This window comes from Zootoca vivipara, chromosome 5, assembly GCF_963506605.1.
Source record: "Zootoca vivipara chromosome 5, rZooViv1.1, whole genome shotgun sequence".
In the NCBI taxonomy this organism is placed as follows: Eukaryota; Metazoa; Chordata; class Lepidosauria; order Squamata; family Lacertidae; genus Zootoca; species Zootoca vivipara.
Window position 1 is genome coordinate 95,256,773 of NC_083280.1, and position 25,968 is coordinate 95,282,740.

At 45.2% G+C, this 25,968-nt stretch overlaps 1 protein-coding gene across 2 annotated transcripts in view; it reads left to right on the forward strand.

Annotated features, from left to right (window-relative positions):
* The window catches only part of FAR2 (fatty acyl-CoA reductase 2), a 49,958-nt gene extending 40,796 nt beyond the window's left edge, over nucleotides 1-9,162 (forward strand). For both annotated transcript variants that reach the window (XM_035138488.2, XM_035138489.2), the window contains exons 10-12: nucleotides 2,024-2,153; nucleotides 4,455-4,582; nucleotides 6,750-9,162. In XM_035138488.2, coding sequence (XP_034994379.2) covers nucleotides 2,024-2,153; nucleotides 4,455-4,582; nucleotides 6,750-6,912 — 421 coding nt within the window. In that variant the 3' untranslated portion in view covers nucleotides 6,913-9,162. The remainder of the gene's footprint in view (nucleotides 1-2,023; nucleotides 2,154-4,454; nucleotides 4,583-6,749) is intronic.
* The last annotated feature ends 16,806 nt before the right edge of the window (nucleotides 9,163-25,968 follow it).

Genomic DNA, 25,968 nt, shown 5'->3' on the forward strand with positions numbered 1-25,968 from the left:
TAATGCCATTTCAAATATATGCAATTTTACTTAAATATGTGATGCCTTGGAACATAACCCCTGCCTAAATTGAGAGTTACCTGTACAGGCAACAACCAATTGGTGTTTGACCATGAACACATGCATTGCAGCAACCCGGAAGTGGCCAGGAAACAAAGTGTGTGTTTGGGGGGGGGGGTAAACAGGCAGCCCCTGCCCCAAATGGCCATTGCCTGTACTGGCAAGCACTGTAGGGAATTTGACTTGCTATATACATGAACGAAAAGAAAAAAGCAACCTTATTGTCTGTAGTTCTTTCTTTATTGCTGTTAATGAGTTCAGCACTGAAGCAACAGTGTGTGGAACCACCCAGAAAGGGTGTGGGACGTTTGTTCTGGTCATTGCATCTACAAGGGTGTGCAGCAATGTTGCACCAGTTTATAGAGAATTGTCAAGATTATATTGGAAAACATAACTATTAAAAATAATAGGTAGTTTATAAATTGAAGAGTGGGTTACAGTTGAAAAATCCAAAAGTGCCCTGTCTTTAAGCTTGTTTAAATTTTGTGTCTGCACCCAGTTTTACAAGCAGATATGAGCTGAAGACACATTGATTTCAGTAGAATTTAAGTAAATGTAGTCACTAGGACCCAAAGAACTACTTTAAGTATACTCAGTGGCGGAGCTTCATGCTCCGGCACCGGGGGTGAAGAGCAGGCAGGGGCGGGGCTGGCATGCATTCTGGGGGCGTGGTGCACCGCCCGTAGGGGCATGGCGCACGTTCTGGGGGCGGGGACCACCACCTGCGGAGGCGGGGTGCCCAGCATGGGGGGGGGCACAGCCACGATGGTGCCCTCGGGATTGCGCTGCCCGGGGCGGAGCGCTCCTATTGCCCCCCCTTCCTATACCACTGAGTATACTCAAAGTCTTGGGTTTCCTAGCAGGATTTCTTTTTTCACTCCCCACGTTTTCAAACTGCATTCAGAAGTTCTCTCCACTTAAGAAGGGGTTTGCCATTTTGCATGGAGGCTGGTGTATAATAACCCAAGTTCAAGGATTTCTTAAGTGCTCATAATTAGTTGCACTGCTCTTTGGATCCTGGTCATATCTCATATTCCAACACAAAAGTTGTGCACACTGATTTAATTTCTATGGGCTTAAAGATTCTCAACTCTGTGTTGAATTGTATCCTACATTTTTAGTATTAAAGGTGAAATTTAATTAAAGGTGAAAATTGACACTGCTAGAAACTTTGCTAACAGAAAATGTAAATCTAACCTATAACAACACAAAAAAAGTTTTTTGGAAAAAAACACAAACCTGAAAATTAGTTCCATATTAGTTGTCCACCCTCCTGATGGGCAAGAAAAGGTTTGTGAAAGTTCAGTCGGATTTCAGATTGCATTCAAATCCCTGGCTAAAGATCAGTTTTCTGTAGCTCTTGCTTCTGGTCTTTTCCTGCTTGCTCATGTTCTCTTTGGCTGCCGCATCTTCCAACCTTCCTGTCTCCTCTCCCTCTTCTTTGACCACTGCCTGTTCATTTCCCAGGCCCAACTCCTTTGTGTTTTCTTTTCCCATTTCTCTGTAACATTGGAGCAGCTCAGCCAATCACTGCCAGAGGCTTGTGATCGCCCTCTCAAAAATCTCTAGCATTACAATACAGACCAGCATAAATAAGAATATGTGGATTACACATGGAGAGAAGGGGTTTGCGGTATGAATAGCACTACATATACCATGACTGCTGCCAGAGGAAAACAGAAGGAAGGCAAGTTAAGAATGGAAGGCCTGCCAGTCAGATGGTTGGTATTAGATTCTTCAAAGAATATTTAAGAGGCTGCAGAATGCCTGAAGAAACTCATTCCCTGTGCTTCTGATAATCATTTCCAAAATGTATTTCAAGTGCAAGCTGAAACGTCACTGGAGCAGGCTTTGATCTGGAGTAGCCTCTGGAGGGCTTTGAATTATTGCATGGCTATGTGGATTGTGAACCAACTGTGGTAATCCCGTCCATTTTGGATGGGATCTCTGTTCTGTCTTTCAGAATGATGAAGATGTATAACCGCCTCCACAATTCCATGAAGTTCTTTGATTTCTTTGCCAACCGTTCCTGGGAATGGAAATCAGACAATATGAACATGTTACTGAACCAACTTAGTCCAAAAGACAAGAAAGTAAGCATTGTTCTAATCCAAAATATCTTTACAGATTCCTATGAAGGTAACAATTGTTTCCTGTGGCCTAAAAGAAAAACATCAAATTTCTAGTAAGTATGCCCCCAAATTCCACTACAACCCAAATCTTGGTTGCTTTCAGGATGGGTTGAATTGATTTTCAATACAATGATTTGACCATTTTTTATTGAATCTATAATTGGTACAGAAATAACAGGTGAAGCCTAGAATAGTTTATGAACAACACAGGACATGCTTGCCTTTCTGTCCATGCTTGGAGGCTGTGGGAATACATGGTTCATTCAGTCTAGATTTTGGGGTGAACCAGAACCAACTTGGATCTGAACCAGAGTTGATCAATACAATCTGGACCTGAAATAAGAAATTCAATCCTTTCCCTAATTTCCTACTGTTAGTATCGAGTGTCACACTCCAGTGTCAAATTCACAAGAAGCAACAACAAGCTGCAATCCTATGTACATTTTCCTGCGAGGAAGCACTTTTGAGCACAGTGCATGCATAGGATTGTGTTGTTAATCTGCAACTCGCCCAGGCCAGGGTTGGGGAAGGAAAATCAGGTGTCTGTGTGGTCTATATGTATGTGTTGGGCCAGCTCACAAAATCTGGGGATAACCATATGTTGTGCAGATGAGTTGCCTTCATTTTTGCAGCCTATGCCAGTGATGGCAAACTGTTTTAGAGACCGACTGCCCAAACTGCAACCCCAAACCCACTTATTTATCGCAAAGTTCCAACACGGCAATTTCACTTGTGTATGTTTCATGTTTCTTCTTTATGACTGCTGTTATAATCCTTCATGAAAGTTATTACATTACATTCTTCATTAAATTATCTTTCTAAAGGTAAAGGTAAAGGGGCCCCTGACCATCAGGTCCAGTCGTGTCCAACTCTGGGGTTGCGGCACTCATCTCGCTTTACTGGCCAAGGGAGCTGATGTACAGCTTCCGGGTCATGTGGCCAGCATGACAAAGCTGCTTCTGGCGAACCAGAGCAGCGCACGGAAACGCCGTTTACCTTCCCGCCGGAGCGGTCCCTATTTATCTACTTGCACTTTGATGTGCTTTCGAACTGCTAGGTGGGCAGGAGCTGGGACCAAGCAACAGGAGCTCACCCCATTGCAGGGATTCGAACTGCCGACCTTCTGATCAGCAAGCCCTAGACTCTGTGATTTAACCCACAGCGCCACCTGGGTCACCAAATTATCTTTCTATTGACATAACATTTTAGGGTATAACTCAGTGCTATTTTTTCTCCATTCAGTTCCTTTCTCTCTTAAGCCACACCCCCTTCTATTGAATTTGCATACCACCCTCAGGGCAGTTTGCAGCATAAAAATACAAGATAAAAAAACAAGAAATACATAATGAAAACAAGAACGAACCAGTAGCCCTCCTCCCTTCCAATACTTATTCTATATGTAAACATGTACCGTACATTCACAAGATAAAAGGATAAACAGAAACCACATGACCCGAAAAGGGTCGCCCTTCTGCCTGCCAACAATTAAGCACCTGTTTATTGCAAAATGCAACCTGCACAAGTGTGTTTAGATGCACCCCTATCAGTCCCAAAGGAAGTTGGCTGGCTAAAGTCCTGTTGATCCACCCCTCAGATACTCTTTATAATGGGAAACAACCCTCCAGAGAGGACACCCATCCTTCACACCCCAGTGTTGCCCACCAGTTGCTCTTAATGCCCTCGCCTACACCTCGCCTCCTTTGAGTCCCTGCCCGGCTTTCCTCCTCCTTATTCTACACACCCTTACTCAGGAGTAAACCCTGCCGTTCTCAGCAATGCTTCCTTCCCAAGAAAGTGCAGGAGGTTTCAAAGGCCCCTACGTGCAAATTCCCACACCAGATCACCTCTCTCGTCTTGGGTTTTTGTTGTTTCTTTTTGGCACTCAAGTCACCTCCCTTTGTCAGGAGAGACTGCTGCTTCCATGGCGGTGGCGCCCCACCTCTCCTTACCCTAACACTAACCCAGCCCTCCTCTCCTCCTCACTCCTCCCCTACCCCTGGCACGGTGGGGCAACTGCGTGCGTGCCCACAGAGAGGGCTCTGAGTGCCGTCTCTGGCACGCGTGCCATAGGTTCGCCACCCTGCCCTATGCCATGCCAGCCTCGCTTACTTGCAGGAACCTATAAAAGTTCAGACCTTTTTTAACTCCTTCCCTAGTCTAATTGCCTTATTTCTTTCCCCACTCAGCCCCCCAGGCTGCACTGCTCGCTCAAGCCACGCAAATAAACATGGCACTGATGTTCTTTCTTTTTCCTAATTCCAGCTGTTCTTCTTTGATGTCCGCCAGTTGAATTGGTCAGAATACATGGAATATCTCTGTCTAGGAGCTAAGACCCATGTGCTGAATGAAGATTTGGCTGGCATTCCTGCAGCAAAGGAGCATTTACGAAAGTAAGGCATGCAGAATCTTTTTTGTATACTTTTAGTAGACAGAACAGGACATTTTACTCACAGAGTAAAATTCTATTTGAAATAGCTAGAAGTATTTGAGATATTACAAATAGTTCTCCTGGAAAAGTTTTTTTGTTTTTTCAACTTGTGGATCCCCCCCCCCCCCACACACACAAACAAATCAAATTAAGTTAGAGAAAAATACAGTCTGGAATTTTGATGCCAGCAATGTTTCATTTCTGGGAGCAAACAACTACTTATTTTGCAAAACATAAACATAAACATGCATGCAAGGAGTTAGATTTATGTGATCCAGTTGGAGGCATCTTGGTTATTGACAATTCATTTCACTTTTATAAAATAAAGAGTGGGTTTTTTTACGTATACTTAAGACATTATAAAAGGGACACGGGTGGTGCTGTGGGTTAAACCACAGAGACTAGGGCTTGCCAATCAGAAGGTTGGAGGTTTGAATCCCCGTGACAGGGTGAGCTCCCGCTGCTTGGTCCCTGCTCCTGCCAACCTAGCAGTTTGAAAGCACATCAGTGCAAGTAGATAAATAGGTACCGCTCCGGTGGGAAGGTAAACAGTGTTTCCGTGCGCTGCTCTGGTTCGCCATGCTGGCCACATGATCTGGAAACTGTACGCCGGCTCCCTCGGCCAATAATGCGAGATTAGCACTGCAACCCCAGAGTCAGTCACAACTGGACCTAATGGTCAGGGGTCCCTTTACCTTTACCTTTAAGACACTATAAACAAGTTTTAAAAATTCCTTCAGTAGCACCTTAAAGACCAACAGTGTCTGAAGAAGTGTGCATGCACACAAAAGCTCATACCAAAATAAAAACTTAGTTGGTCTTTAAGGTGCTACTGAAGGAATTTTTTAATTTTGCTTCGACTCAGACCAACACGGCTACCTACCTGTAACTATAAACAAGTTGTTTGCTTCTGGTAGCAGCCTTCATCTTTTATTCCATCTTATTGCAAAGCTACCATGCTTCTGTTTTTGTTCCCTAAGTCTAATTTAGCGAGTCAATTAGGCCATTGCAGCAAATTCTCAAAGTCTCTCCATTGGGAATTTCATAGATGGGGCACATCTTTGCAAAGAGAATTCTGGCTGCAGCCAGCATACAAGGGGCCATCTCTTTATGTACTGATTTCACCAACTATTCCACAAAAATTAGTAGAGAAAATACTGGGTGGAGGGGGATTTCATACCCTCATATCATTTTAATGTGACATTTTATTTCTCCCAGTATTGAATTGTCTTATCACAGTACTAGCACATGTAAAATAAGTCTACCTGTGTACTTTTAGACATTTCCAATATGTGGTTGGGTGTTGTTTTATTCATTTTTTTGTATCTGGAATGATATACACCTACTCACAATTTCTCCTTATTCCCACAGGGAGATCTGTGAGCATTTTCCCAGATATTTTCCTAGATATCCAACAATACGTTTTCCCCAATATTTTCAGCCAGTTTTATCTTATAACCTTTCACTTGCTCTGGTTTTGTATCATATTTGTTAAGTAGCTACCGACGTGTGTTTCTTGGTCTTTTTTATTAGTTCAAATTCAGTCATTTCTCTCATATGTAAAGTATTTTTCAACACAATATTAAACTTATGAGAACTTAAACCAAGGAGAATTTCTTCCTTGCAACTCAGCCTGGATTGCTGTGTAAGAGATCATAGTGCCCTGAAGAACCAAATCTTTACTTTTGAAAAGGCTGTCATTCCCTTTACACTATTAAGGGTGCTCCCTTCTCCCAAACATGGTATCATTTGAAACCTGTGATGGTTTAATGTTTACACTCTCTCTTCCTTCCCTGGTTTATTTGTTGCATATAATTTATAGGATTTGTTTGAAGTTTTATTCTAAAATTTCCTTTCCCATAGGGGAGCAATATTCTTTTGTTGGTGTTCTTTGCATTGCTAAACTAATAATTTACCAACCTGTTACCCCATTTGAAGGTATTCTGTTTGCTTGCTTTGGTTGTTGGTGTAGATAATTTTTTATATCTATGTGCATCCATACAGTCTCGTTGTTGTTGTTGTTTAACACCTATTAAGCTTTCTTAAAAGATAATTATTTTTAACATTCATTTTCTAATTTGTTAACCTCTTTTTTTGTAAGAGTTTTGTTTCTCTGTTCTTTCTGCCAGGCTAAGAAATATTCAATATGTCATCAACATCACCCTGATTGTGTTCATCTGGCGCGTATTTATTGCAAGGTCGCAAATGGCACAAAACATGTGGTACTTTGTGGTACAGCTCTGCTACAAGTTCCTTAGCTACTTTAGAGTTTCCAGCACCCTCAGGCATTGAACATACCTGTCCGGTTATTGACTACCAGCTCTTGGAAGGACCTCCAGTCAACAACTGTGGGTGTGTTTGAGCTTCAGAGCTTCAGCGTATCTCTCAGCTGCTGTGTCATTCAACATATTTCATTAAAGACTCATAGCTTATTTCCCCCCCTAATGCTTTAATAAACCACCATCTACCATCTCTAGGTCTACCAGGTTACATATCAAAGCCATAACTAAATATGTGGACACAGGTCATTTTAGAGCACTTACCACTGCTGAAGGGATACTGTAGATTACCAAAGCTGCCCTATTTCACCTCAGATACAAAACACTATTTAATAAAAAAAAAATTCCTTCCAGCAGCACCTTAGAGACCAACTAAGTTTGTCATTAATATGAGCTTTTGTGTGCATGCACACTTCTTCAGGTATCTGGTATTGTTGTTGTTTAGTCGTTTAGTCATGCCCCCATGGACCAGAGCACGCCAGGCACTCCTGTCTTCCACTGCCTCCCGCAGTTTGGTCAGACTCATGTTCGTAGCTTTGAGAACACTGTCCAACCATCTCGTCCTCTGTCGTCCGACAGAAGCAGAGGAAGATTAAAGAAACTATGGGCCCCTAAACCATAAAATGCCCAACATACTACAATTTCAATGATTCTTTTTTAATTTTTATGACGTAAAATGATGTGTCTAAAAAGTATGTCATTTTTCTTTTTTCCTTTTTCCCTTTGCAGAAGCCACCATAGTAAAGCTGATATAAATCAGATATATTTGTAGCATAAATCGTCCCCATATAAAATGGGCCAATTCATCACGAAGTTCAAGGGCTTTCCCTGTCCTGACAATCATTTATATGGATAGTAAAAGGTAAAGGGGTCCCTGACCATCAGGTCCAGTCGTGTCCGACTCTGGGGTTGCGGCGCTCATCTCGCTCTATAGGCCGAGGGAGCCGGCGTTTGTCCGCAGGCAGCTTCCGGGTCATGTGGCCAGCATGACTAAGCTGCTTCTGGCGAACCAGAGCAGCGCACGGAAACGCTGTTTACCTTCCCGACGGAGCGGTCCCTATTTATCTACTTGCACTTTGAAGTGCTTTCGAACTGCTAGGTTGGCAGGAGCTGGGAACGAGCAACGGGAGCTCACCCCGTTGCAGGGATTCGAACTGCCGACCTTCTGATCAGCAAGCCCTAGACTCTGTGGTTTAACCCACAGCACCACCTAGGTCTATATGGCTAGTAACAATTTGCAAATATTCCTTTTGGGTTCAGATATTGTTTTTTCCAGAACTCAAACTATAGGATGCTGCTGCTGATAAAATGAGATTCTTTCCCCCATTTGCAGAGCCATGGCAATTTAGACAGCTATGTGGAGTGCAATTGCACAAATGTCAAAAGCGTTGAACCATGCTGTGCCATCACGGATTATGAGGGATGCAACTCTTCACTCTTCTTTTTACAATATGTTGCAATCCTTACATTGGCATTCAGGCTGAAAGGAGGAATATTGCATTAGAGTTGACTAGCCTTTTGCTCAGTCTGGAGAAGCCCATTGTCAAGCCCAGGTCAGATACTGTGAAAGCCTCTACATTAATGGCCTGATAGCAAGTGTAGTATGATGATTAAGGCCAAAATTAGAAACACAAAGAGGAAAAGCAGAACAATGTCTAAGAATGGAAGAATGTGCATTCGGAACACATTAAATTCGTAAGTAGAGGTATCACTGTAATGGATGTAAATTTTTGATTGATCTAGATGGTCCGAAACTGGAACGGCTTATGGAACTCACTGAAGTATCTGGGAGACCCTGAGTCCAGGGGAAGGGGGGCTGAATTAGTTTTAAGTGTTTAAATGTTAGCATGATAGAAGAATTAATATTTAAATTTATGGAAAATTCTTGGTAATAAATTTTAGGCTAAGGGGAGAAATAGAAGAAGGGAAAATAAATTTTGATTTGGATAAATTGATTAATTATTGGTGAAGAATAGGTGATGCTTTTAGAATAGAATATTTGAGCGATAATGATAAAATGTTTTAGAATGATTTAAGATATAAAATGAAAATTGCTTAATTGGAATTTTAGAATGGACCCAGTGAGGGGGGAATTGAGGAAGTCAACAATGTTAAGTAAAAAATGCAATAATTGATATGTTTTGGGTTTTTTTTGGTGATTTTGTAATATTGGAAAATGAATTAAAATTAATTGAAAAAAAGAAAAAGAAACAAGCAACCATGTAAAATAAGCCCAAACCAAGTAAAACACGTTGTTTGTGGCTCAGTATGCATAGATAGAAGACAAATAAGCGTTGTATGGGTTTATTTCACATGGTTTCTTTTTCCTTGAGCAAATATGCATGTTCACTCAAGAAACAAACAACCATGTAAAATGACCCCAACCAAGTGAAACACGTTGTTTGTGACAAAAAATAAAATAAAAAATTCATTCCAGTAGCACCTTAGAGACCAACTAAGTTTGTCATCGGTATGAGCTTTCGTGTGCATGCACACTTCTTCAGGACAGGTGTGATGGACAGCAGAACCAGAGTCTGGTGGTGCAATTCCTCAGAATTCCACCAGAGGGCTGGAAGCCCTGTCTAATTTGCTACAAAGACAGATGGATAGAAAGAGATTAAAAGGAGCAATTTTTGAGGTAGTGTTCAGACAGGGAAATAGTTTTAGAAGGGAGAGGAGAGTTAGAGAGTTTTTTCTGGTCTGTATGTGTAACATCCACCCTGAGGAAAATATCTACAGCTAGAGAAAGGACCTTAGATTAGTGTTCTTTAGTGTTCTCTGAGAGTATTCAGGTAGGAGGGCTGAGTTTGAGCCAGGCGAAGTAGCGCTGTGAGGATACAGCCACTTGGGTCTCATTCCAGACAGGAAAGGAGATAAAACCAGTTAAGAGAGTTGGGGTGATCCTCTGGGATCTTAACTGCACTGTTTGTCGAAAGGCTGGATAACTGACAGAAAGTATCGCCTTGTTTAGGAAACCGAAGTATTAAGCTGTAACACTGCAACAACTAAGTTAAGCAACTGAAATGAAATAACTAGAAATAGTTATTTTGACAGAATTATTTTGACAGAATTACAAGCCTGGTAGATGAAGGGAATGCTTTGGAGAGAAGTGACTAGTGGGGTGCCACAGGGTTCTGTCTTGGGCTCAGTCTTATTCAACATCTTTATCAATGACTTGGATGATGGGCTTGAGGGCATCCTGAGCAAGTTTGCAGATGACACCAAATAAAAGGCACAAATACAGGATGGGAGACACCTGGCTTGAGAGCAGTACATGTGAAAAGGATCTAGGAGTCCTGGTAGACCACAAACTTGACATGAGTCAACAGTGTGATGCAGCAGCTAAAAAAGCCAATGCAATTCTGGGCTGCATCAATAGGAGTATAGCATCTAGATCAAGGGAAGTAATAGTACCACTGTATTCTGCTCTGGTCAGATCTCACCTGGAGTACTGTGTCCAGTTCTGGGCACCACAGTTCAAGAAGGATACTGACAAGCTGGACCGTGTCCAGAGGAGGGCAACCAAAATGATCAAAGGCCTGGAAACGATGCCTTATGAGGAACAGCATAGGGAGCTGGGTATGTTTAGCCTGGAGAAGAGAAGGTTAAGGGGTGATATGATAGCCATGTTCAAATATATAAAAGGATGTCATAGAGAGGAGGGAGAAAGATTGTTTTCTGCTGCTCCAAAGAAGCGGACACCGAGCAATGGATTCAAGCTACAAGAAAGAAGATTCCACCTAAACATTAGGAAGAACTTCCTGACAGTAAGAGCTGTTCAACAGTGGAATTTGCTGCCAAGGAGTGCGGTGGAGTCTCCTTCTTCGGAGGCCTTTAAGCGGAGGCTTGACGGCCACCTGTGAGGAATGCTTTGATTGTGTTTCCTGCTTGGCAAGGGGTTGGACTGGATGGCCCTCTATGATTCTATGACTAAGCATTTACCAACTAGTCTAGAAATTTATAACTTCTAACTGAAGAGTAAGAACTGAAAACAAACAACTGAAGTTTAAAAGAAGCTGTGCGATTACTACCTTGTTTAGAAGCTTGTAACATCCAATAGAGTTAGTCCAGGGGTAGGCAACCTAAGGCCCGTGGGCCGGATGTGGCTCAATCGCCTTCTCAATCCGGCCCGTGGATGGTCCAGGAATCAGAGTCTTTTTACATGAGTAGAATGTATGCTTTTATTTAAAACTAGTGTATTTCAGCCCATTCAATAAACGGGCACTAGAGAGAGAGAGAGAAGCGAGCGGGGCTTCTCCGGGACGTGCTGCCTGCGCGAGCGAAGGGAAAAAGCAGCAGCCGTGAGAGGGGAAAGTTGCGGCTGCGTTTCCCTCCAGTGACCGCCTGAGGTGGTTTGCTGTGGCGGCGGGCGGGCGGTTTGTGTGTGTGTGTGTGTGCGAGAGAGAGAGAGAAAGAGAGAGAGAGAGAAGCGCACGGGTCTATCTCGCAGCCGCCTCCACCTCGCACTGCTGCTTAGAAGCGAGTGGTTGGCGGTCGCAGGTAGGTAAATGGTAGGCAGAGGGGTTGGGGGGAGAGCACGTGCGTGTGCGTTCCAAGTCTCTGGTCCAATCCCTGTGTCCGTGGGGCACATGCGCAGTAGCGCGGAAACGGGACACAGAGAATCTGGACGCAGAGACACAGGGACTTTATTATATAGGATGGATCTCTGGGTTATTTGTGGGGCCTGCCTGGTGTTTTTACATGAGTAGAATGTGTGCTTTTATTTTAAATACATATCTGGGTTATTTGTGGGGCATAGGACAACACCTGCACAGCCAGTGATTTACCTCCAGTATTTTCCTCATTGTTATACCTTTTAAATTGTTATACCTTTTAAAACAACAACATCGTCTCTCTCTTTCTGCTCCCAAACAATGAACACAGTGCCTTTGAATCAAACAAGGGTTGGCAGGCTATAGCAATGCACTCTATCTCCATTCTATTGATACAGTGGTACCTCGCAGGACGAATTTTTCGCAAGATGAATGGGTCTTGCGATCTGATGGTGACTCGCAAGACCCATTCGCCTTGCGAAAAATTCGCCTTACGAATCACGGTTTTCCATAGGAATGCATTGAAATTTAATTAATGTGTTCCTATGGGCAAAAAAAGAAATTTCAATGCATTCCTATGAGAAACCGTGATTCGCAAGACAAATTTTTCACAAAATGAATTGACTCACAGAACGAATTAAATTCGTCTTGTGAGGCACCACTGTACATCGTCAGTGGCCTTTTCAGTCCAAAGCCTTTGGAATAGAGATTGTATCAACATTTTGATATATGCTGGATATACAGAATGTCTGGATATTAGGACATCTGTGACCATCACTACCCAGGAATTTCTCAGTTGAGCCATTATGGGAGATCATGGAAAGGATTGAAAATAGACCCATATTTCTGTTGATGACTTGGCTGGTGGAAAGAGAGCCCACGGCCACAAATTGTATTTCAGCAGGAGACAGAGGGCTCGTTTAGACAATCTGGACATACAAACTGTCACCTAGTATGCTGATATCTGTGACCCTTCCTGCACACATTGTTGTGTGGTTCTGGCCAAGCACATCCCCGAAGTGTGTTCTGATTATTACCATGTGATTATTACCATATTATCAGCAAGGCCAAAAGAAACTAAAGCACAACCCTAACAGCACAACAGGAAAAGTAAGACATATTGAATTAAATGCTGCTTACTTCCAGGGAACTTGAGTTAGGATTGTAGTCTAATCAACATATAAATATTTAATTTTTATTTTTAACATTTAACTATTAACAATGTATTCTGGGTGGGTCACAATTTTTAAGTAAACAAACAAATAAAAGCAATTTAAAAAATAAACAGTAGAAACTCGGAAAATTAGAATATCGTCGAAAAGTGCATTTATTTCAGTAACGCAACTTAAAAGGTGAAACCAATATATGAGGTAGATGCATGACATGCAAAGCAAGATATGTCAAGCCTTTATTTGTTGTAATTATAAATATTTGTCGTTAGGTGGATCAATTATAAATGGAATGTATTTTTTAAAAAAACTTTATTGAAATTCAAATCAAATACAGTACATACAAATGAAATACATACAAATAATATAAAAAAATCTAACAAAACATACAAAATATACAAATCAAAAACATACTAATAAATACCTAAATCATAACCTAAATCAATTAAATCAAATATATCAAATAAAGTAATTTATTTTAATTTCATATAAACTCTCCTATAAACAGACTTCCACTTGTCATCATCCCGGGCTAATAGAACCTCATACTTCCATACTGCTTCCCTTCCCTTTCCTTTTTTTTAAATCACTACGGAATATTAGAATTAAATCCAAGTCTTCATAGAGGGGCATTGCCTTTTCATATAATCCCCAAACTTTTCCCAATTCTGATTAAATTTCTGATTACTACATCCTCTAATTGAATTTGTTAATTTAGCCAATTCTATATAACTGAATAATTTTTCCTCCCACTCTCCAATTTTGGGAATCTCTTGTTTCTTCCAATATTTGGCAATTAAAATTCTCGCCGCCGCTATTGCATATAAAAATACCTTCTCATCTTGTTTATTTATTTCCTCGTCCACCATTCCCAATAAGAAAGATTGGGGATTTTTAAAAATATTATATTTAAATATCTTTTTCAATTCTTCAAATATCTCATTCCAAAAAGATTTTATTCCACCACAATGCCACCATATGTGTATGAAAGTCCCCACTTCCTTTTGACATCTCCAGCAAAGGTTATCTTTGGTTTTATACATTTTATGAATTTTAACTGGTGTCAGGTACCATTTCTAAAACATCTGAATCATATTTTCTCTGATTCCTTCCAACGCTGTAAACTTCCACTATGTTTTTCACAGCCTTTCCCATTGTTCCAATTGTATAGGTTTTCCCAGATCAATTGCCCATTTTGTCATGGTTTCTTTTACCACCTCATCTTTGACCTCCCATTCTAACATTAGATTGTACATTTTGGAAATAATTTTATGATTACTTTGTAACAAATTAACTTCCAATAGGGAAGGTTCAAGCAGAAAACCTTTTTTAGAATGTAATTAATGAAATGTAATAGTGATGTTTATTTTTGTACTATTGTAACTACCGTATTTGTTTTATTACTGTGGGATTTCCAAAAGAAAGCATTTGTAAAAAATAAAAATAAAAAATAATAAGTTTCATTACTGAAATAAATGCACTTTTCAATGATATTCTAATTTTCTGAGTTTCACCTGTAAGATCAATGCAACTATTTCCATAAAACACACACAAGCTGTAGAAAACCATTCTAAAGCAGTATTAAAGCTCACCTAAAAATAATTTGTTTTCTATACTGGAACGGTTTGGTCTGTATAACCAAAGTCCTAATGACTTTTTAAATAGAAGGCTGAAGACAACTTTGTGTTAAGAAACACAACAAATAAAACAGAATAACACAGGGAACCCTCCACATTAATTAGTTCAGGACTTCTGCTAAATCAAAGTCAGCATATCAGTTCAAGATAAGGAGGAAACACTTGTCCTTCACTTTGCCAACAGCTGGTGGCACCTTGTGCTGATTTACTTCTCTTTGCTTTGGCAAGGATGACGGCAGAAAAACAGAATATGAGAGAACACTTTGCTCCCGGCTATTTTAGCAACAGGCAAGCTGAGCAGCTTTGCTATAAACAAGGTGAGCTTCTGGTCTGGCTCTCCAGCTTGGTCCTTGGTCGTTGCCAGGGAGTTGGTCCCCACTGTGGAAGGACGTGCGGATCCAGAATTGGCCTCCACAGTCACTTACGGACCCATTGTTAAAACCGTGTTTATGGAAGCCAATCTTACTCGGATACGAATGATCGCCAAAGAAGAAAGAAGAAGAAGGTTTGGTGGCAGGGGAGGATTTCGTTTTAGAGCATGGATTGTGAGGTACTGTGGGGAGAAGGGATGGAAGGATCTTACTATCTAGGTCAGGCATCCCCAAACTTCTGCTCTGGTCAGACCTCACCTGGAGTACTGTGTCCAGTTCTGGGCACCACAGTTCAAGAAGGATACTGACAAGCTGGAACGTGTCCAGGGGAGGGCAACCAAAATGGTCAAAGGCCTGGAAACAATGCCTTATGAGGAACGGCTTAGGGAGCTGGGTATGTGTAGCCTGGAGAAGAGAAGGTTAAGGCAGGGGTGTCGAACTCAAATTCATCAGGGGCCGCATCAGCAGTTTGGTCACCCTCAAAGGGCCGGTGGAATCTGTAGGACTATGTGTCCACTCTTTATTATCATAAATTATTGTCACTGCATTCAATTATTACTGTTTTTTGTAATAATGTAAGTAATAAATAGCTCTGAAAGCAGAAACATAGTCAGAATAATGGCAAGTAGATATTCAAATGTACAATTATTGTACAATTTATTGAAAAATGATTTTTGGTAACAGACATCAAAGCAGGGGGGAGGAGACGGTAAAACAGAAGGGGGAAAGATCACCTACAAACAGAAGGGGGAAAGATCGGAGCGTAGCTGTCAGCCAGCATACTAAACCTCCGGAGAGGGAGAGGCGCAGGGAGAGAGAGGAGGAGAGGGAGTCTGAAACACGCACACTTTGACCAAACTCTTAAAACCACGGCCCAAGCCTGAGATTTGCACACACACCCCTCCCTCCCCCCATGCTAACGCTTTTTAAAGGGCTCTTGCAGTCCTTCCTGTCCTCCTTCTGAGAAGCCCCCCCCCCCTGCTCCTTTTTGAGTACAGCAATCTACATTTGTTCAATTGTGGTTGTGTGTTCGCTTATTCCCTGGTTGGTGGCGGTCCTGGACATACCTTGCTTACTTCAACTAAGACTCACTAAGCTCAGAGTAAACATGCATTAGGATCCATCTCAATTCTTGCCATCAGAAGCATTTTCCCCTTCCCTTGGCCTTTTGATTGCAAGGAAGGTGGACGTGAAAGGTTTCGGAAGTGAGACGGGAGGGGGGGAGGCTAGCTAATTTTGTCTTTCTGGAAAAAGAGGAACATTAGAACTGAGAGGAATTGGGAAAAGCCGCTCGACTACTGGGAGCAGAGACTCTGTCAGACAGCGAGAAGCCATTGTGATGTAACAATTGCAAGAGTGAAAGTGCTACTTTTGTTTCCGCTTGGATTACTTTGTTCTTTCTGGACTGTTATTTTCAACTGGAAAGAAAGGGCAACATTCTTTCTTCTAAATCACTCAAAGAGGGAAAGACAGACAAGGGACTGTGTTGTGTTTTATTTTCATCCCCTTCTCCCAGGGGCGGCGGGGAGGTCCTGCTTCGGCGGAGATGGGGGCTCTCTCTCTCTCTCTCCAAGCGCGGCAGGCGCACGGAAACTAGAGTGACAGCAGGGGTGTGGGGAGAGAGAGCGCTCGGCGCCGGGGTGCACGGAGAGGGACACCGCAGCAACACAAATGGTGCGGTGTGGTGGTGGGGACACGACTGGAGCCAGCAGGATGGGAGAGCCGCTTCCCTCCTCAGCCAAACCCGCCTTACGGAGCGGAGCGGGCTTCTGGTCGAGCGGGATGCCGGCGCCCACCGAGCGGCCAGCCGCGTCCCTTTCTGCACACGCGCTCTCTCCGGAGGGCGGGCGGCAGCAGCTGCGCCACAGCCGCTTCCCCTTGCACTGTCCGCGCTTCAGCGTGCGGGACCCGGGAGGCGCTTCAGCGGAGAGGGGAGGTGGTGGCGGCGGGGGGAAGGAGGAGCCGGTTTCGCCTCCTTTCCTCCCTCGTGGGGCTCCTCGGCAGCCCCGGCACAAGGCAGAACCTCGGGCTCAGGAGCCGCCGGCCGGCACTCACCGAAGGGAAAGGACCCAGTGCACTGGCGACGCGGCTCGCGTGTCTGTCAGCTACACGGCTTGGATTTGCTTTTATTAAAAGGACATGGTCCCCGTCCGCCCCCTCTCTCACTCCCTCCGTCACCCCCCTTCTCCGCTGCAGTCTCCTCCCTTCACCACCACCCCCGTCACGCTCGCAGGCAGGCACGGGCTGGGGCTCAGTGGGTCGGACGCAGCCATGGCGGAGGGAGGCGAGGGAGAATAACTGCTCCGGCCACCGCTGCCCGCCGTGGGCTCGCCGGGCCCCAAGCGCCTCGGGTAGTGAGGCTGGCCTCCCTCAGGAGCTCTATTCAAGGCTGTTTTAAGGGAGGCGCCTTGCCTCTTCCTTGGCGCCCTCCAAATCCCCACGAGCTCGGCAGGGCGTGAGGCTGGGAGCGCGGCGCCTGACTGCCTTCCCAGCTCACGACTTCCCCTCCGCCTGGACCCTGGGCGGCTCTGACCCTTTTGCACTCTGTTGAGCTCCTCTTCTGATTTCCGGAGGAGCGGCCGCGGGCGCCTCGGCTTGCCATTGGCTGCCCAGCGCCTGACGTCGGGGCTGTGGGGAGGCGGTGGGGGCGCAGGCCGCTGGAGGATCGATCCCAAACATGCTGAACTGAAAGCCCCGGAGCAAGTGGCGGGCGCCGCTCTCGCCCTCTTGCCCACGGCTGCGCGCTCCGCCGGGTCCTGGCCATAGTGGATGCGCCGGCCCTACTTCTAGAGGGCGGGCCACATGACAAGGTCTGGCGGGCCGGATTTGGCCCGCGGGCCTTGGGTTTGACACCCGTGGGTTAAGGGGTGATATGATAGCCATGTTCAAATATATTAAAGGATGCCATATAGAGGAGGGTGAAAGGTTGTTTTCTGCTGCTCCAGAGAAGCGGACACAGAGCAATGGATTCAAACTACTGCACAAGAAAGAAGATTCCACCTAAACATTAGGAAGAACTTCCTGACAGTAAGAGCTGTTCGACAGTGGAATTTGCTGCCAAGGAGTGTGGTGGAGTCTCCTTCTTTGGAGGTCTTTAAACAGAGGCTTGACAGGCATCTGTCAGGAATGCTTCGATGGTGTTTCCTGCTTGGCAGGGGGTTGGACTGGATGGCCCTTATGGTCTCTTCCAACTCTATGATTCTATGATTCTAACTTTGGCCCTCCAGATGTTTTGGACTACAATTCCCATCTTCCCCGACCACTGGTCCTGCTAGCTAGGGATCATGGGAGTTGTAGGGCAAAACATCTGGAGGGCCACAGTTTGGGGGTGCCTGATCTAGGTTCTCTCTCATCCCCCCCCCCAGCAATCTGAAATTCAGTTCTGCACAACACTTACTTACTTACTTACTTACTTACTATAATCTTTAAGAAAGTTCTTCGATATTTTACAATCAGAGACAGTAATGCTTCTGAATACCAGTTGCTGGAAACCCCAAAAGGGACAAGGGCCCTTGTGCTCAGGTCCTGCTTGTGGGGTTCCCACAGGCACCTGGATGCTGGAACAAATGGAACATTTGCCTGATCCAGCCAGTGGCGGAGGAAGCCACTCAGGCACCCGGAGCGGCCCCCGAGGTCAGGTGTTGCTATGTAGCTGCACATGCACACCACGTAGCAGTTTGCCGGTGGCGCTGCTCCAGCGCCTTATGGGAATGGTGCCGGGATCCTCTGCTCACGGCTGTTTCTTAACCAAGTGTTTCTTCAAATAACACTTAGTTAATTGTGGCCACAATTCATAAGCTGACTAGGGCTGCAAGCTTGCATTTCTTAGATTGTTAGATTAATCAAGATTAATCAAGAGGATTGCACAACAGGGAACATTTGGTTCTTAGGTCAGGGCTCCTGTACAGGCCTTGAGGAGAGGGAAGAAGTTTCAATAGCAAGTGGGTTTAATTCTTCTTCTCTCTGATGCAGAGATCTTCCCAGTCAAAGGAACCAACTCCAGGGGGCCATGGGTGCCTGGGCATCCACAATAATATAATTGTGGGGACCGAGCACCCACAAAGTCAATGAGAAAAGTCGACAGACAGCTGTGGTGCTGCTTCTGAGAGAGAAGCAGTTCAGCTCTGCCCTCCGCAGCCAGCGAGCAAGGCGCCCTTTTCTGGAGAGGCTCAGGCGCAGAGGCAGAATCTCTCTGCCTCCGAGTCTGAGCCCCTCCCCATGGAAAAAGGTGCCTCACTGGCGGCAGAGAGGAAGAGGAAGAGGAAGAGGAGCTGTGGCTGCTGGCCACCCCACACATTGTGTGTGTGTGATGTCACATGTCCACGTTGCAGCAGAGGACACCCACAATCCTGAGGGCGAGATGGCCTCCCTGTTCCTGGCCAGGCTGCTTCTAGACCAGCCTAAAATACCTCACAGGATTGTTTTGGGATTGAATGAGGAAGTGGAGAATTATGTGTGCCACTTTTAGCTCATTGGTGAAAAATATGGGATATAAATGTAGAAATGATAAATAAATGCCCACTTGCTGTTTCCTACCCAGGTTGCTTGTGCCAGAATTCTGAAAAGATGCTGGGTGCAGCACTTATAGGATGTGAAGTGTGACTGGAGAGCATTCAGCCCCACCACCCCACACCGCCCTGCCTGTGCTTTTAAAGGTAAGGGTAAAGGGGCCCCTGACCATCAGGTCCAGTCGTGTCCGACTCTGGGGTTGTGGCGCTCATCTCGCTCTATAGGCCGAGGGAGCCGGCGTTTGTCTGCAGACAGCTACCGGGTCATGTGGCCAGCATGACAAAGCTGCTTCTGGCGAACCAGAGCAGCGCACGGAAACGCCGTTTACCTTCCCGCCGGAGCGGTCCCTATTTATCTACTTGCACTTTGATGTGCTTTCGAACTGCTAGGTGGGCAGGAGCTGGGACCAAGCAACGGGAGCTCACCCCGTTGCAGGGATTCGAACCGCCGACCTTCTGATCAGCAAGCCCTAGACTCTGTGGTTTAACCCACAGCGCCACCTGGATCCCCAAATCCTCACTCTGTACGATTCTTATGGCTGCTCTGATTTTAATATATAGTTATTACATGGAGTCTGAAACTAAGCTGCCTTTTGATGACACATGCCTGAGTGCAGGAGTACAGAAGAATCAAATGAATTTTCATCGTTTTTGTACACTTAAGTTCACTCCATCATATGCAGAACAGAGAAATTCAACAGAACAAGAGAACAACATAATTTAACTTGAATGTTAGCCAAGGCATGCTTGACTGCTGTAGTTGTGTATCTTGAACTGCTTGCTTGGCTGGCCTGCTTGCTGTCTACCAACTCACCTGTATATTTGTAAGCATATTACAAAGTCAGCACATGTCTTTGGAAATTGCCCTTTCATTCAAAAGGAAACTGGACCTGCAAACGGCTGCCCTGGAACTTCCTACCATTTGGGGAAGTAGGAGGAGTAAAACAATGCTTGCTTTGTTAGACTCACCTGTCATTCAGCCTCTTCCCCTTCACCTGCCAAACACTGAAAAGGGATTGTTAAAGAACAATACATACTCAACAGCTTTGGCTGCTAATCAATTACCTCAGGCTAGCAAACTGTCTTTATAAGCTACAGGTAACTGAAGATCTGCTAGTGCTGCTGAACACCTGCCATTGACCCTGGTAACTGCCTTTCTTCCAACACTTTGAGACACTGGGAGATTCTTATGCACTGGAGTCTGAGGGGTTTTTCCTCACTGCATGTTTTGCAACTAAGTATGTCACAGACACAGGTTGCAACCACAGACGCAGGTGGCGCTGTGGGTTAAACCACAGAGCCTAGGGCTTGCCAATCAGAAGGTCGGCGGTTCGAATCCCTGCAACGGGGTGAGCTCCCGTTGCTTGGTCCCAGCTCCTGTCAACCTAGCAGTTCAAAAGCACGTCAAAGTGCAAGTAGATAAATAGGTACTGCTCTGGCGGGAAGGTAAACGGCGTTTCCGTGTGCTGCTGTGGTTCGCCAGAAGCAGCTTTGTCATGCTGGCCACATGACTTGGAAGCTGTATGCCGGCTCCCTTGGCCAATAATGCGAGATGAGCGCACAGCCCCAGAGTCGGTCACGACTGGACCTAATGGTCAGGGGTCCCTTTACCTTTACCTTATGTTAGTTATAGAGGCCTGTATTGTGCTTTGTTTTTCTTTGTTAAATAAAAAAGTAAGTATGAGTTATGACCTCCAGCTGCCTACCCCTTATCTGCACATACATCCAGCAGTTCTCTGGACCACAATTTAAGAATGGAAGAGGACACTAAATTGTTTATTCCTTTAGACCCTGTTGTGCATATTTATGTCTAGAGTTGCTGGAATATAGCTTCCAAGGACTGGTGTATGCCTGACAAAGGCACACACATTTTTGTGCTCAAGCCTTTCCCATTGAGCATGAGCAGCAGTCTGTGGTGAGCCAGAGGTCAGGACTGATAGCCTTGAATGAGCTAAAATACTGGGGAGTCCAACACGGCTACCTACCTGTAACTAAGTATATTTAAAAGAACATTGTTCCCATATGAATTCTTTGACATGCTTTGATTAACTTCTGCAATGTGCTACAAAGATTATAGATAATTTATGATGAGTTAAATGTCATACAATGTGCAGTCAACAAGAAAATGAAGGACCCACGCTGAGGAAGACGGAAGTCTCAATGCATGGAAGAACTTTGTTTTATATGTAACATTTTTTGTATTTGATGTGTTTTGTTTTTTCCTTTTTCTTTTTGTGGTGAATAGATGCAATATTTAAAATCAATAAGGATTAAAAAAATTTTTTTAAAAAATGCATAAGTTGGGGCACACCCTCTAAACACCCTTTCTGCTTCTCTCTCTTCAATTCATACCAAAATACTGTAGCCCCCAGGCTGGCAGGAAGCTGGGACATGTAGGGAAGTGGTTGCTGCTGCTGCTGCACTATCCCACACATCAGCTGTTAGGTGGGGAGGCTGAACAGTGTAAAGAGTCTCTTCAGGGATTCCTCTACCTTGACTGACACCCTCTGGGCAAGGTCTCCTCGCAAGCCCCAAGGACTCTCCAGCTCTCTACCACCATTTCTGGCTTTGAATTGAATTATTTACTTCCCTGTGCCACACATATACACGGTTGTGCATGAGTGGATTGCGCGGAAGTGTGGGGATGCCTGCACTATGGCCTCTTCACACATTTTCCTTTATATGCATACACCTAAAGATGCAGGATTTCAATGTATTACTTTATTCATACAGTACTATGAGCAAAGAGCAATTCCATTCTCCTTCCATTACCATATACAGTAGGTAAATCCCAATATTATCGCATAATAAATTAATGTTGTGAACCTCCCTGATATCTGTGGGTATTTGTATGGGGCAGTATACAAATTTAATAAAGAAATAAATGAGCAAATATTAAATATTTTGTATTACAAATAGCAATATTGATTGCTGCTATTCAAGTTATTGTTCAAACTTCTTCCAGGAAACATCCAAATAGGGAATTTCCCCACTGCAAAGTTTCTGTATTGACTGCCATATGCATTCATGCCAAGAACTTATTGAACAAGATAAATCACATAAAGTGTCAAGAGAGTGAAGTAATGTCATATTAAATATCAGGGCTTCCATAGGTCCCAGCGCTTTGTCCTGGATCTTAGGCAATTCAATCGAAAAATCAGTTTACTTTTTGAAATATGGCAACCCTATAAAAAAATAGCACCTAGCAGCCGAATCTATTAATTATGGAACAACTTTGAAAGTTACTAGTCAAAACACCAAACACACCAAAGGAAGTTGTTATTGGAACAGCTTTTATTGGATTACTTTACTTCTGTAGTAAAATAGTGGCATTGCCCACAAACCCAAGTGGCATTGCCCACAAACCTGGAACTGAGGCTTACTCACTGACAGCTGGGCTAAAAAGCAAGTTTCTTGCTTTGCAAATTTTAAATCATGAAGGCAGACCATCAATGTACCTGGCTTATATTTTCCTCTCACTTTCCCCCATACTCTGTGACAGTGGGCAACCAAATAAACACAGAGGAAGATCTTAAGTCCATTATCACGGTAATGCAAGCAAGACTTTTATTGAATCCACCCAAGTCTGGGCTGTTTGGAAATCTTTGGAAATCTGCCAGTGTAAACTCCTTCCTAAAGCAAAATTTAAGTATATAATTCTGGCCCATAGTAAACAAGTGAGCAAGCAAGCCTAGATTTGATCATGGTTACCATTATAATTTTGAGTAAAAACTTATTGAAGTATAATATTCAATTCCATTTTCACATCCTGCTGGTTACATGGAAGGAAACAGGACATCATTACCTTTCGCTATCACATATTGCTGTCATCACCAGTAAATTTATCAGGCAGTGTAAAAGGTGAAGACTTGGACAGATGTTTATGTCAAGGGGGGAGGGAGTGCAGACTTTTGCCCCCTATGGCAAAATTAGTATATCTGTCACTACAGACGTGGCATTGGCCTTATGTTTATGATGTTTGGGAATAGGTGTTCAGGCTAATCCTTGTACATCCCTACAGCTGTCTAAATGGTGATGCGGGAGCGCTTACAGGCCCCAGTTCAGACCTCGGCAGCACACAGCTGTAAGGGGGATTATGTGGGAGTGGGTCCAGCCCCAAACGTCCTCTCATGTGAAGGGTAAACCTCTATAGACCTATTGAGAGCCCAGATGCAGCAGGAACTAGAGCATATGCGAGGAAATGATGCCTAGGATTCATGATGCCCACAGCTGACCTAAAGATTGGCCAGGAGAAGAGGTTGGTGGAGAGGTAAGCTACTTTCACGTTCCAAAGATCACCGGTGTGCAAACAGTAAATCCACTTCCACAGTCACACAATAAACCCTCAGAGGTAAAGGCCTAGTGCTCCTCTTACAAGCTCAATGGGAGAATTGTGCTAGTCTCATGCACTATTTTAAAAATAAAATAAAATTCAGGGCCACACTGTGAAGTCAGTTGTATGCAAGTGTTCAGGTAAGAGGGCATGATGGACATGTGCATACCAGTTGATGATGTAGGAACAGTGCAGGAATGTCAATATCCGGAAGAGCACGATGGAGGCTCATGGCAGTGAACCTACAAACACAGTCCTCGACTATGGATGAGGCAAGGAATTACCAACACCTGATGTCAACATTCAGTGCCAACAAATCAGACCCTAAACAGCATCAATGAATCCATGCGGTAGGAGCAGAGAGTGGGGAAGTGATGTGCTCTGAATAACATGGGGGAGGGCGATGGAGGGAAACATTTACTGTGCTCTAAGGTGCAAATGTGAACGTAGTCCAAGGGCAACTAGAAACCCTCTAAGTCAGGGGTGTCAAACTCAAATTCATCGGGGGCCGCATCAGCAGTTTGGTCACCCTCAAAGGGCCGGTTGTATCTGTAGGACTATGTGTCCACTCTTTATTATCATAAATTATTGTCACTGCATTCAATTATTACTGTTTTTTTGTAATAATGTAAGTAATAACTAGCTCTGAAAGCAGAAACATAGTCAGAATGATGGCAGGTAGATATTCAAATGTACAATTATTGTACAATTTATTGAAAAATGATTTTTGGTAACTGCACTGGGTGGTGGAGGCTCGCTAAGGTTTCATGCAGGAACTTTGCAGAGCTACTGGTACCTGGAGATGCTGGGGTCCTTCTGCATGCAGGACAGATGTTCTGCCAGTGAGCCACCACCCTTCACCAAAGGGACTGGCTGAGGTTGACTCACTGGAGCTGCTCTCCTGGTTCCAGGGTTTAAGGGCCAGAAGTATAAAGCAGCATCCTATGTTTCTGAGGAGAGGGAGAGGGAGGGGAGGGAGGGAGGGAGGGAGGGAGGGAGGGAGGAAGGAAGGAAGGAAGGAAGGAAGGAAGGAAGGAAGGAAGGAAGGAAAGTGGGAGGGGGAGGGAGAGAGGAAGGAAGGAAAGAGGGGAGAGAAAGAAGAGTAGGAAATAAGGAAGGGAATAAAGAAGGAAAGAAAAAGAAAGACGGAGAGAAGACAGCAAGGGCGTACCCACCATTCGGCAAGTTAGGGCAGCTGCCCTACTCTAGAAGCAGGGCTGGTGGGCAGAGGTGGAGCACAGCCCGGCGGAGCGCGAGTTCGCCATTCCCGCCGCACCGCGCCGCACCCTCCCTCCAGCTCCCCGGCGCGCCCTCAGGCAAGGCCAAGCGCGGCGGGGAACCAGGGAGCGCGGCGCGGCGGGCGGGAACGCTGAACTCGCGCTCCGCTGGGCTGGGCTCCGCCTCCGCCCACCAGCCCTGCTTCTAGGGAGGGGCACAGCCCGGCGGAGCGCGAGTTCGCTGTTCCCGCCCACTTTGTGGCCCCTCCCCTTCCGTGCCTTGGCCCCTCCCCTTGCCCCCCCCTAGTTTTGATCCTGGGTACGCCCATGGAAGACAGAGATAAAGAAGGAAGGAAGGAGAGGGAAAGAAAGAATAAGAACGAGAGAGAGGAAGAAAGAAAGGGAAGGGGGGGGTCGCCGCTTTGATTCAGCGCCAGAAAAGAGTGCGAAGGGACCCAGGGGCAAAAAGCATTTCCCGTGCAGCGTGAGGCAGCGGGTGTCCGTTTTAGGAGACGTGTGTAAAGCCTCAGGGTTGCACGTTCATGAGGCTGAGCCGCGGCAGGAGGAGGAGGAGCTGAGGCAAGAGGAGGAGGCGGCTTGCCGGGTCGGTGCCCGGCAGCGCCGTACGGAGAGTGCCGAGCCTCTGGGACGCAGCAGTGCTCTGTAGCACTTTGAATCCTCCTCCTCCTCCACGCGGTGCTGCTGGGTGCTTTGTCTGTGCTTCAGCAGCAGCAGCAGCCGTTTCCAGGCGCCGAGCCGTGGCAGGAGGAGGAGGATTCAAAGTGCTACAGAACACTGCTGCGTCGCAGAGGCTCGGGACTCTCCGTGCGGCGCTGCTGGGCGCTGACCCGGCAATCTGCCTCCTCCTTCTCCTGCTGTGGCTCGGGCGCTCCACGCAGCGCCTTTCTACCCCCCCCAGGCCCCAGCTGTTTGTCGGCGCTTTGTCGGCGCGGCGCTTCAGCAGCAAGGTCCCGCTGCTGGGTCCCGCTGGCTGGGGCGCTCGGCGGGCCACATGACGAGGTCTGGCGGGCCGGATTTGGCCCCCGGGCCTTGTGTTTGACACCCATGCTCTAAGTTCTCAAAACAGACAAGATTTTTTCATGGGGGTGGGGCATGCTATAAGTTTATACCATTATAGCAGAAGAAATGAGTTTGGAGCACAGAATAGAGCTTCCGACTAAATTGCCTTCGTCTGCTGTGCATTACAACTTCAGTGTTCTCTCACATGATGTGCTGCTAAAGATGGCTTTTGAAAAAGGTGGGTGTGGTGGAGAGGAGAGG